General features: G+C 37.1%; 1 protein-coding gene across 1 annotated transcript in view; it reads left to right on the top strand.

The window, feature by feature from the left end:
- THSD7A (thrombospondin type 1 domain containing 7A) overlaps nt 1-13,435 on the top strand; it is a 487,237-nt gene that overhangs the window by 283,838 nt on the left and 189,964 nt on the right. Inside the window, exons 5-6 of the mRNA XM_007191805.3 lie at nt 5,444-5,599; nt 6,930-7,142. Coding sequence (XP_007191867.3) covers nt 5,444-5,599; nt 6,930-7,142 — 369 coding nt within the window. The remainder of the gene's footprint in view (nt 1-5,443; nt 5,600-6,929; nt 7,143-13,435) is intronic.

Genomic DNA, 13,435 nt, shown 5'->3' with positions numbered 1-13,435 from the left:
TCAGTGAAACAAAGAGGTGGTTCTTTGAACAGACTATTAACGTTGAAAACTCTAGCAAGACTGCTAAAGTAAAAAAGGGAGAAGACACAAATCACCAACATCAGGAATAAAACAGAGGGTATCACTATTGACCTTACAGACAGCAAAAGAATAACAGGGGAATACCACAGACAACTTTATAAACATATATTTGACAACTTAGACAAAATTGAAGGAATTTTAAAAATCAAAATAAAAAAACTATAAACTACTGTAACTCACTCAATGTGAAACAGATCATTTCTATCCAGAAAATAGGAAAAGAGGGAACAAAGACGAAGATATTAGAACGAAAAGAAAACTACAAACCAAAATCTCTCATAAATACAGATACAGAAATCCTTAACAAAAATATTAGCAATTAGAATTCAGTAATACATTATAAGAATAATGTATTATTCTTATAAGAATGTATTTAATTCTTATTCTATATTCTTATAATACATTATTCTATATTCTTATAATACATTATAAGAATGTATATATAGGACCAAGTACAGTTTATTCAGGGATGCATGGCTGGTTCAATATTGGAAAATCAGTTAATATAATCCACCATATTAACAGGCTAAAGAAAAAAAAAATCACATGATAACATCAAACAATGGAGAAAAAGCATCTGACAGACTTCAACACCTATTCATAATAAAAACTCTCAGAAAAATAAGAATGGAGAGAAACATCCTCAACTTGGTACAGATCATCTACAAAAACCTACAGGTAACATCATGCTTAATGGTGAAAGACTGAATTCTTTGCCTCTAAGATTAGGAGCAAAGTGGCTGTAGGCAATCCTTGTAGCTTCATCACTCCATCTCTCTCCATTATTGCAGTGTCTTCTTTTCTGTGTGTCTTCACATGGCCTTCTTATAAGGACACCAGTCATTGGATTTAGGACTCACTTGAATCCAGTAGGACCTCATTAGCTAATTACATTTGCAATGACCCTATATCCAAATAAGGTCATGTTCTGAGTTTTTAGTAGACATGAATTTGAGTGGGGGGAAGCACTATTCAACCCAGTACATGTACCCTGGCTGTATCAATGTCAATATTCTGATTGTGGTATTATACTATAGTTTTTTGAGATCTGACTCTTGGGGGGAACTGGGTAAAGGGTATATGGGATCTCTGTGAGGTTACAATTTCATGTGAATCTATAATTATCTCAGAATAAAACATTTAATTCAAAAAATTATATATTCACTGTTCTTAGGGATTATACAGTGAGTATATTTTCAGAATACCTCATTGGCCACATTACTGGAAACAGATGGATTTAAGTTTACCTCCTATAATGAATTTTTTTCCATCGTAATACTCTAAATATACAAATACAAAACTATTTCAGACCTACCTACAAAAATGTACCAGTTTTATTTTTTTGTTTGTTTTATTAAGTCCTGAGAAGTTCAGACATTCTTTTATGACCTTGTGAAGCGTACAAAGTACATATAATTGAAAACCCTTTAAGTTGTATGAGAACAATAAAAGGTCTCCTTTATTTTCAAGAGATCAACAATAAGTCAAAAAAATCTAATATATACTTCCTTGGAACTTGTACTGGATGAACAATTTCTTTATAATTTCTAGTAAAATTATATAAGAATAATGACTGGGCCATTTTAGAAAATTTAGTTCTCAATATTTGAGAACAAGGGATCAGCAATAAACACTACATTATGTAATACAAAACTATGGGAATTATATCCCACAGATTAAACTAGAACCCAGTAAGATCTCCTGGGTCTGTTCTTTACTTCATTATTTAATCATACTGATTCCAAATAAATCTTGGGCAATTGCCAAAACAAAAAGACCACTTTTGAGGAGTTCAACTAGTATCTGTGATTTACATTAATGAGCATATACTGTTTACAGGCACAGAGTTGACTCTATTGAACCTGTGCTCTCACTACCCAAGGCCCTCTCTTTTTCTGGCTGTAGTTTGGTCCTGGTACCTCCACTGGTCAGCCTGTGCTATGGGCATGAGGTTTGAAGTGGTAGCCTCACATTTGCCAACTCTTTGTATGCCAGGGAAGGTCTAAGATAGAACCCCACCAGTTAGATCAATAATTGTGTGACTCATATTTGTAAAACTGGCCGAGAACATTTATTTACAGTGTTCTTTTAAATAAAAAATTGAAAATGCAAAAAAAAAGAATTAGCATATACTGGATAAGAAAACCTATAATGAAAATCACCAAAGGAATAGAATCATACAGAAAATATTCTCCCCCTGTGTTTCTTTGATTAATGAAAGATAGATAGATAGAAAGTTATCTGTAAAATTGAGGCTATTGTCGACTGAAAAAAAATGCACAATGTTGAGAGTTGTGAGTTAAGTTTATTTGGGGCAAAATGAGGACTATGGCTCAAGAGACAGCATTTCAGATAGTTCTCAGAAACTGCTCCAAAGAGGTGTGGGGGAAGGTCAGTATATATGTGATTTTGGTGAAGGGGGGGGGAGTACATGCACTCAAGCACACATTTTTGCAGAAGGTTGCTGCTAGTCACGAGGAGCAGACATCACCATGAAGGATTTTAGTGCCATTTCAGATATGGGGACATGCAAGAATTAGGCTCATAAAATCTTCTCCTGAAAATATCTATCTGAAGGCCTGTTTTGCCAGTTTTTCCCAGAGCACAGGGTGCCTCCTTCCTGGTCTCCACCCTGCACTCCTTTCAGGGTATGTTGAAGGTCGGCAGTCACAGCAGCTTACGGTTTAATCCTTGTAGAATCAGATAGCAAGTGCCACTTTTTAGCTGGTCTATTTTTCAAGGACCGTATTATCTCAGTGTTGATTTGCTCAGCTTAGCAGAAGATCTTAAGAGTATTTTGCTTCAAGCAATACTTCCTTAAGCCTTTATTCATCACATTTCTCTTTTAATAGCTCAAGGAGAATTTGTGACCGATTATTCTGTTTGATTTATTCAGAATACACCAAGAGCTAAAATTAAGCTTTAGAAAAATGGCCAGGAATTAATGTTTGTACCTTTTTCCTTAATGAAAACTGTATTTTCCTCCTACAGTTTTCAACCTTATATATAAAATATATTTCTTCAGGCTGTAATCATAGTTCTCACAATTGCATGCTCAGTAGACTTCCCTTTATAGTAACTGTAATTTCCAAAACTGTATAGTAACACTAAAGACTAAAGTTACTTTTAGTCAATTGAAAGGAAAAAAATGGAGACTTTTCAGGTAATTATACATATAACCACTAATTTAAATGATAGTCTGAAGGATTCAACAAGTGAAGGAATTACTTATGTTAATTTGCAGTTATAGGAGTTTTTCTTCATACTGTAGACTTATATTAGTCAAGATTCTCTGGAGAAACAGAACCAATAGTATATATACAGATATGTAATAGGAGATTTATTATAGGAATCAGCTCCTGGCATCCTGGGAGTGGGCCACTGGTATAATTCCCAGTTTCCCAGAACCAGGAACTCTGATGTCCAGGGGGAGGAGAAGATGGATATCCCAACTCAGGAAGGGAAGGAATGTACCCTTCCTTCACCTTTTTGTTCTATTCAGGCCTCAGTGGATTGGATGATGCCCCACCTACAGTGGTGAGGGCAATCTGCTTTACTTAGTCTACTGATTCAAATGCTAATCGCTTCCAGAAACACACTCACAGAAACACCCAGAAACAGTGCTTTACCAGCTGTGTGGGCATCCCTTAGCCCAGGCAAGTTAACACATGAAATTAACCATCACAAGACTCTTACACCTGTAACAATATTAAAAACAAATCGTTTTATGTGAAATATATATCATTGATGTCATTTTTTTATATTCAGAGAAATGAAACATTTATTCCTGTATTTTCTGTCATCAGTGTGCCAAGCACTTTCGCTGTTGGAAAGCAATCCAATTAATCATTTTTGGCTTTGCCTAATGTTATGATAGAAATTAGCAACAATTCTGATAAACTTAAGTGAGAATGCACTTGGTGCTCATGCTAAGCAAATTAGGGATGGCCAGTCATTTATTTTCACTGCAGTGTGTGTGTGTGTGTGTGTGTGTGTGTGTGTGTGTGTGTGTGTTCCAGGGTGGGGTGGGGGTGCTGGAGAGTGGGAGGGGATGAAAATAAGTACTGCTAGGAAGAAAAAATAAGAAACAAAATCTATAGAATATTTTTCAGAACTGAAAAGCTGTGGCAGAAAGAGGAGTTAATATATTAGTCTTTAGGTAGCATTTATGATTGTGTGTGCAGAAAGTTGACGGATATACAAGTACCTACAGTTTGCTTTAGTGTTTATACTACAAGCAGATATATTTAGTACTTTTATTTAAAAGTTAGGATAATATAGTTGAAAATATTTTATTTTCTCTATGAGCTTCTATATGCAATCCCATGCAATTGGAATTTGATAGTCCTTTACATAAAGAGAATAAGAATTAGCTAAGACCTCTTATTATTTCAGGCTTCTGTGCCACATGCATGGGCATTTCAAAGCATCGGAGAGTAACAGGGGCTAGCTTTTATTAAAGGAAATGTGTGTCTTAAGACATTTACTTCTCAAAAATTTTATGACAGTAGTAAACTTGATTCTCTTCTGATGTCCATAAAGTTTTAAGTATCATTCTTACTTAGTCATTTTTAACCAGAACTGTGGACACCTTCTGACGTTAACTATCAAATATATGTGCTGTACAAGATAGCCAAACTGCAGTCATCATAGTAGAAGAGAAGCAAGGGCTAGCAGTATTTATTTATACACAGTTTGTTAGTCAACTCATGAACATATGTGGACAATTATAAATTTGTCCCCTTAGCAATTCTGAGCTTTGGATCACATATGCAAATAGTATATTCTTTAAAGTTCTGGAAAGTATCTGGCGAGTCATGCAGTTGGAGATAGAGATGCCTCATTTGGTGGCCTGAGCTCTTCCTTCATCAGATCCATCAGTTACCTTTCTGCAGACCAAAAGGGAAGGGGAACTGCTCTGCCAGAGCCACTCAGTGGAGATTTTTTCCATATACATTAAAGCTGTAGTTCCCCTCCTACTCTGTTCAGTCCTCTAAATTCTACTTTTTTAGAACCTAACTATAAAATTTTAGAAATAAAATTAACCGTAAGGATTATTTTACTGACTAGGAAAGTTAGACTCAGCGTTATTAATTGCATGACTAATTGGTGGTGAAGCTGGTGATCAAACAGTCTGCAAGACTTGTAGCCCAGTTTCCTTTGACTATACTACACTGCTTCTTTTCCCCCCACTCCTTCTCCTTTTATTCTCAGGATGGAGCTGAGAAGCATTCGAGTAATGTCTTGGTGGCACTTCTTTAAGCACTTTCCTTCTCCATAGACAAAACTGCTCTGAAAAATCATATTATTGACCATAACAATCTGTTTAATTCTTAAGGAACCTCTGTTTTTCTCCAAACAGCCTCAAAACCAGTGGACTTGAAATCATGCGCTGGCCCTACCCCTAATACGACACAGCTGTGCCACGTTCCCTGTCCTGTTGAATGTGAGGTTTCACCTTGGACAGCTTGGGGACCTTGTACTTACGAAAATTGTAATGACCAGCAAGGCAAAAAAGGTACGTAATATTGAAATGGCATGCTTAAAACTCCCATCAATTGGGTCAAACCATGAATTATTAACAAATGCTGCTCTGTGTTCCTGTGATCATTCATTTGCAGTATTTTCCAGAATGGCTAAAGAATATTGATCTTTAGCACAAAAGAATTATAAACCTATTCTGGTGATGATACCAGAAGATTAAAACTGCAGAACGTAGGCAAGATGCTTGTTAATTTAGACAACAGATGGAGAGCATCTGAGGCAGTTGGTGCAGTGGTTAAGATGAGCTGCGGTGTCAGGCTGACCTGGATCGCAAAACCTAGTCTGTCCTCTATTGTTTAGATAAGTTAATTAACTTATTTAAATCTTTGTTCCCTTATCTGTAAAAGGGATGTAATATGATCTGGCACCCAAGTTTTCTTTAAAGATTCAATGAATTAAACATAAAGCACTTATTTCATTGCCTGACCTGTAGCTAGTGCCTAGTAAACAGAACTACTTATTACTTTGAAGGTAAACAAACAAATAATGAATATTGCTTTTATGATGCAAATAATATATCTAAAAGGAATAGAATAAATGCAATTGTTTACTACATGTTCAGCATGGTAGAGTAATTTTCACATGATCTAGTAATTGAAAACATTTTTCTACTTTGTTTCAAAGGACAGTTTTCTAGTGATTCTAATATATTCACATAGCAGTAGGCAGACTTATTAATATTGTTATACATTGTCAGAAAGGGCAGCACTTAGGTGTTATTAAAGCACAGAGCAGGACTTTGAATACTCCTTGTTAGAGCCCAGATGGTTTATATCCCAAATTCAAATTTCTGGGGAGTCTAAATTCAACTAAGGTTTCAAGAAACAATTTCCTGAAATCATCCAACTTCTCAGAGGTTCCTTTTCAAATTTAACCAGGTGATCCTGTTGAGGAATTCAAAGTAATAGCACTTTTGTCTGGTCATGAATATTTCTGAATAGCTTGAGATTTTATTGTGTCTTTGAACATTTTACAACTACAGACTTTCCAAATCAACCAATCACCTCTCTCTCTGTCTCTCTTTCTCTTTATCTCTCTCCAGCCCATTCTTGCTTTACTTTTACTGTAGTAAGCTGACACCAAAAGTCCCTCTTTGGCCATTCTGTTTATTCATTCATTTATTCATTTAATAAATTATTAATGAGCTCATATTAAACTAGAGTTTGAGGATACACTAGTGATTAAAGCAGATATGAATTCTACCCTCTACCCTCATCCAGCTTTCACTTGGAGTTTCATTCAGCCTTCTGAAATATTCAACGCATGATGGTAACAATAAATATTTTCCTTCCCCAACAATTCAGGTTTTAAACTGAGGAAACGGCGCATTACCAATGAGCCCACTGGAGGCTCTGGGGGTGCTGGGAACTGCCCTCACTTACTGGAAGCCATTCCCTGTGAAGAGCCGTCCTGCTATGACTGGAAAGCAGTGAGGCTAGGAGACTGTGAACCAGATAATGGAAGGGAGTGTGGTCCAGGCACTCAAATTCAAGAGGTTGTGTGCATCAACAGTGATGGTGAGAAAGATTATCTATCCTGCTTTTATGGATGTCTGTTTGACCCTGGAGATACGGTTTTCCTTATGTTAAAATCTCCTGTCTTCTCACATCATAGCTGGTTCCATTTACAAACACAGAAATAGCTGCCCCTTCCTCCCCTCCCTCCCTCCCTCCCTCCCTCCCTCCCTTCCTCCCTTCCTTCCTCCCTTCCTTCCTTTCTTCCTTCCTGATGGTGGCTGTGGAGAGGGTCTTGAACAATCACAAGGTATTCTTTACTTTGAAAACAGGTAACATAGAATAAGAAACCATCATCAAGGCAATGTGTAAAATTGACAAATTTTAAAATAACAAGGAAAGGTAACATTTTTCTAAGTGTTTTTTTTTCCTATTTGCCATGGAAAGTGATATGTAAATAAAGAAGGGTTGTAAGCATTGGTTAACTTGCCTTTAGAAGCCTTCATCTCCCACCCTGATACTGTGTCCTAGTAATATATTTTAATTTCCACACTTCCAAGCCACGAGGCCTATTGCAGCCTAGAGTTCCTGAATCAACCTTCTGAGCTCTAGGGCCTCCCTTCCAGGAATGTCATAGAGCCACTGGGACGGGGATTTTCCACAAAGTTCTTTCCTTGAACTCTAGGAATTACCTTGGACTTTTACGACTGATTTTTGTTGGATAAAATATCCTGTCTTGCTGTTAGCCCTGACTTAAGCTCTTTACATTCTTTCCAAGAGTGCTGCTACTGTTCCAGGGAGATTCCCCCTTATTGTTCAGCAATGCCTGAATCACCCTTAGGAAACAAAGAACTCCCCAAACAAAGACATAGTGTAAAACCTCTGGCTAAGAGCATCTTCAAGGTTCTTCCAACTCTGGAATCCGGAGACTCTGCACATCAGAGCAGCATGAGCACCACACCCCGGGGTCCCATGGTTGACAGTTGATGCTGTTTACAGCATATGCAGGAACATTCTGGTGCCCCCTCAGGGGCACTGGAACATCTGGTAACTGTCGTCATTCCTTCCATCCTATTTTCTTCCAGCAAGCAGAATTGTTACCTCCTGTGACTCAATCACTGCTCAGTAGAGAAAGATACTCTCTGGGGTAAGAGACTGACAGACACTGCTAGTACTGAGAAATTAGCCTTTCAACTTTGAAACCTACAGTGTTGTCTTTGTCCAGGGTCCAAGGTAGTCATGCAGGACAGCATCAGGTAAAATCTGAACCAGCACTTGAAGTTGGAAGGTGAAGAGGGGATTATTGCCCCAGATATTTTACGATGAATGCCGCTTTTTTCTCTGTAGGTATAATTAGCTATGATACATCCTCTCTTTAGCTTTTACTCAGTTCTACTCTAAAAGGAAAGAAAAGGAGATTAACATCTAGGAAAAAGAGAGCAAATGGAATGCATTCTGTTGTGCTTAAAATCCTAATTTGAATTAAAAGGCACTCTATATTACTATCTGAGTTGCTGTAGAAACAGTAAGGGTCACATTTGTTTTAGTATCGTTAGTGACTTCCTTAATGATACTGCTTCTTGATTCCTTTTCCTCAATTTCAATAATTTTTATTATCCTCCTATAGACCTAGGGAGGAACTGGGATCCCAAATATTATAAAAAGTATATTTGCATGGGCTAGGTTGAAAAAAACTCTTAAGATGAAAAGTTAATTGTGCATGGAACCTCTGCCTAAATATTATAAAATGAAAAATCAGATCTCACATATTGCAGTGGTCTTCCTGGATGTTTGTGCAAATTGAGTATATTTGAAATGTACTAGGGGAGGTGGCCATTTTAAAAACAACAGTGGTTAATTTTAATTCTGTCAGCTAAAAAATATTTTGTAGCACATATAATCACTTCCTAAATTGTCTTGTGGAACATTAAAGAACAAGAAGAAGAATGAGTTAGATATGTCTAGTTATGTTGGAAAGTAATGTATGTTGTAACCTAAAAGGCAAATTGAAACTCAGTATACATAAGCTGGTTTCACTTTGTCCACCTAACAAACAGAATGAATTTTAAAAGGTAAGAAATGTGTTATTAATATTCAGTTTGTTATAATTGTTCATTATCAGGGCATCTCCTCCGTCATTACATTTTACTCCCTGACATATATTAGTTGTCGTGCAATTCAGTGTTTTAACTGCCTCAACTACAGGAATGTATAAAATCAAGAAAATGTTTTATTATAAATCCTAGAGGCTGTTCAAATTTATATATAACTGAAACATAATTGTGCTGTGAGAATCAGTGCAAAAGCCGGAGACCTGTAAATACTACTCCAGTATTATCATGTGGTCACCTGGTAAGTGTTTAGCAGCTGCACCAAATGTCATTTTGTAATTAAATCGAGCCCAGGGAATTAAAGTTGATTAGTTGTACAGACTCTACCTCTAGGCCTGGCTGTGGCTATAGATTTTGTTTTATAATTAAGTTAAAGCTCAACTAGGGAAGTGAAGAATTAGAGCCTGTGAATCTAGCAAATAATAGAAAGACTGTTTTTTCTCCCACCTTCCTCACAAATTTCACCACTTTGTTAATGATCTCAAAGCATTTAAAGTCTCTTCTTTTCTGAAGTGTTCTTTATCCAGGCTTCTGAGATCATTAGGATTTGCTGCTGCTGTTATTGTCCATTTTTCCAATTGTCTTCTAAGGAACGGGGTTGACAGAGGGTTGAGAGAGCACCCAGGAGGAGTTTTATGTAGATTGTCTGACAGAGGGGTGTAACAAAAATGCAAGGTGAAAGAGAACTCAGAAGACAATTAGACTGTCCAGGAAGAGAGAAACATTTTATGTGTAATAGAAAAAAATATTACTCATAATTTAAAGATTGTCAGAAAAGCAATCCCAGACCTATGGGTACAAACACAGGAACTACTCTAAAGGTCTGGTGGTAATGGGTCAGGGTGCCGAGTGGAATCCTAGCGAATGTTGAACCTATGAGAAAACCCAAAATCTGCTTTCTTTCAGTTTTTGCAAAATTTGTTTGTGTTTTATTTAAAGGTGTAAATTGGTGAGGCAAGAGTATTTTGTTTCCCAAATTGGTTGGTTAGAGACAGAAGAAAGCAAGGCTATTAGGCTGAAAGTCAAAACATAATCTATAATATTATTGATTACTTAAGGATACTGTAAACCAAGTATTGTTTCCATATTTCCCTCCCCTCTGTTGAAAAAAGATAAATGATACCATCTATATTTCATTACCATGTGTTCTATTCTAGATATCAGAGTATTGACACCTTTCTGTGTGAATTTCAAAACCACAGTTTTGTTATTTTGTTTTTGGTATTTGTAAAGGAGTGTCAGATTCCTGTCTTATCTACGGACTTAATTACAATCTATGGAGGCAAGTCCCAGAAAGCTGCATTTTTATGAAGCTTTCTGGATAGTTCTGATACACAATGAAGTTTGTGAACCACTGTACTAAAATGACAAAAGGATTGTTTTGGTGGAACCTAAGACCTGACTCTGTTACCCAAAGATTCCCAGCACCAAAGCATAGTGGCTGGATTTGGGTAATGCTGAAGAAGACCTATGATTAAGAACACTAAGAGAGTAATGCTGAAGCAAGCCTTTAAAGTAAAATTTTCTGCCTTTTTGGGGGGGGAACCATTTCTGTATAGCATCGGAAGTACCAAAAGAACTGACTGTGAAAGACGGTTGAAGATGAACTTAATATCCCAGGCACTGGCTTGTCATGTGACTGCTTAGTCTTTCTGAATTTTTACCACCAATTTCTTCCTACTGGAATGAGATATGTATCCACATATGAGTATATGGAAGGGAAAACTTGAATGCTATTTCTTTCCCAAGTAGTTTATGTTGTACTCTTCTTTCCCCAGGTATTCAGTATTAAGAGGAATGTAAGGGCATAGCTGATATCTTGAGGTAAATCAGAAATAAGCTCCTAAAAAAAATGGAAAATTTTTGTCTCTGGAAAACAGGACTCAATATGGGGAGAAATGGGGCGAGGCACTGCTCTGCTCTATTTTAAGCCTTGTAGTACAATTTGTATACAATTTACAAATTATATAAATGCTGAATTAATTTGTCCAATATATATTTATTAAGGAGTAACAGTTTGGAGGGGGATAGAGATATGTGGAATAAAGAGTACAGGGTAAGGAGCAAATCATTCCAGGAATAGAAGGAGAGAAATTACAAAGCTTATAGTTGAAACTCATATTTTGTCTGGTTGAGAATGTTCATAAGCCCTCCTAGAAGCATAGGCCATGTCAAGGATTAGGATGCCCACAGTTTATTAAAGATGTGCTCCCAGGGGAAGCCAGTAAGAGAAGGGGAAATAAAGAAGCAAAATAGTGAAAGGAGAGTGTGTCTTGGGTTCCCAAGACCACCCCCAGTTTCTTTAATTAACTAGGGGAACTTAAAAACTCAGCATATGGTCATACCCACAGCTATGATTCATTTCATCAAAAGAGTACAAAGCAAAATTAGCAAGAGAAAAAGGCACATGGGGCAAAGTCCAGAGAAATCCAGGCACAAGCTTCCAAGAGTCCTCTCCCAGCAGAGTCAAATTGGATATGCATAATTTTTCCACCAGTGAATTGTGACGTGTGTGAAGTGTTGTCTACCAGGGAAACTCACCTGAGCCTAGGAGTCCAGGGTTTATATTGGTTCAGCCATGCAGTCACGCTCTGCCTAGCACATACCAAAATTCCAGACTCCCAGAAGGAAAGCAGGTGTTCAATATAAGCCATGTTGTTTGTATGAATACTTTAAGCCTACTGAGCAACACTTATCATTTAGAGAATGTGGAGCCCTCCAGAAATTCAAGGTCCCAGATGCAAGCCAAAGGCCAGCCTAGTGAGCAAGAGTGTCTAAGGATAACAGTCTCAGGCCTGCTAAGTTAACTCTTTTCTGCAGGGAACACCAAAGTTGCAGTCTCAGTCTAATTAGGTGAGACACTCTGGAGGGTAAATTAAACCCCAAAGCTTCTAGCTTTAGAAGTAAAGGAGCTGGGATTTTATGCTCTCACACCAGTCACCATTGGCCCACAGATGCTGGCTGGGAGGAGGAAGGTGGATCCAAGAAACTTCGAGCTCTCTATATTGGCCAGACCACCCTAGTGCCCAAGGCCATTCAGCTAAAGGTCAAGAATGAGATATTAGCAGCAGAATCTGATAGATGGGTGCAAAGATCCAGTAAAAGGAGTCTTCAGGGATCCAAGCTGGGCAAGAACACTGTACAGGAGGGAGATCCAAATATGGTGGGAAGGAGTATAAATGTGTGTATACTAAAGCAAACCTAAAACCTGGTAACAGTGTCTTCTATACTACAGAGGAATCCCCATGAGGATATAGTTTCCAGTTTAGGGAAACACTTCGGGACAATTTTGGTTGACAAATCTGCAGTACTCTCTACATTGCCTGGATAATAAGAGAAGACCTGAGTTCTGCAAAATAAGAGAATTTTTAAGTTACTTCTGGTAGTATGGGGAGAGAGGTAAGCAGTTTGGGAATGATAAAAGAGAATGAAAGATAGTTCTAGGAGGAGAAGTGAGAGTAAGGATCTTAAGGAAGAAAGAGAAAAAGTTTGAGGACAGCCACAGATAACTGGAAATACCCTTTGGTATGAAATAGGTGATTTGGTCTCATGGTTTTGATCAGGATAGTACCATTTTCTTGAGGTCATTTTTGATAGCACTCCCATTTGTCCCCAAAATTGTCCTGGTTTGGAGAATAAGTAATATGATCACCCTAGAAATGACTGATAAATTGTGAGGCAGAGGAGACAAAAAGCATATTTTTGCTTTTTTCCATCAGGATAATACCTTTTGTGCTATATTTTTTCATAATTATTTATCAGTGATGGACATCATAATACACAAGGAGCAGTGATGAAAACTTAAGTTAAAATTTGTGTAAGTTTATAAGGGAAACTAACCTAGGATTTGCTTCAAAAACTTTGGCAAGAGCTCAAGTTCAGATCAATTGAAATATCTGTAGAGCTAGTTGAGAATACAATTTCAAAAGCATGATCACTCTTTGGAACTGGAATCTACTTCTTAACACAAATTACACAGCCATTACATGGAAAAGCTGATCTTTTAAATGCAAGAATACGTCCTTAAACTGAATTGTTTTTCCATAATTTAAGCAATAAATCAACTAAGGAGTTTCCTTCCTGTAGAATGCTATGCCATTTAATGCGTTTGCAATATAATTAGGTTGGATATTATGCTTAAATCTAAGGTCCCTTACTTTACAATTAGGATCATCTAACACTGTTGGTAAGAGTTTGTTTCCTATAATTGCATTGAGATTCTCTATTCAATTTGTTGTAAAGATG

This window comes from Balaenoptera acutorostrata, chromosome 7 (assembly GCF_949987535.1).
Source record: "Balaenoptera acutorostrata chromosome 7, mBalAcu1.1, whole genome shotgun sequence".
Lineage (NCBI taxonomy): Eukaryota > Metazoa > Chordata > Mammalia > Artiodactyla > Balaenopteridae > Balaenoptera > Balaenoptera acutorostrata.
Note: the sequence above shows the minus strand (reverse complement) of the source record. Positions and strands in the feature narration are given on the sequence as shown.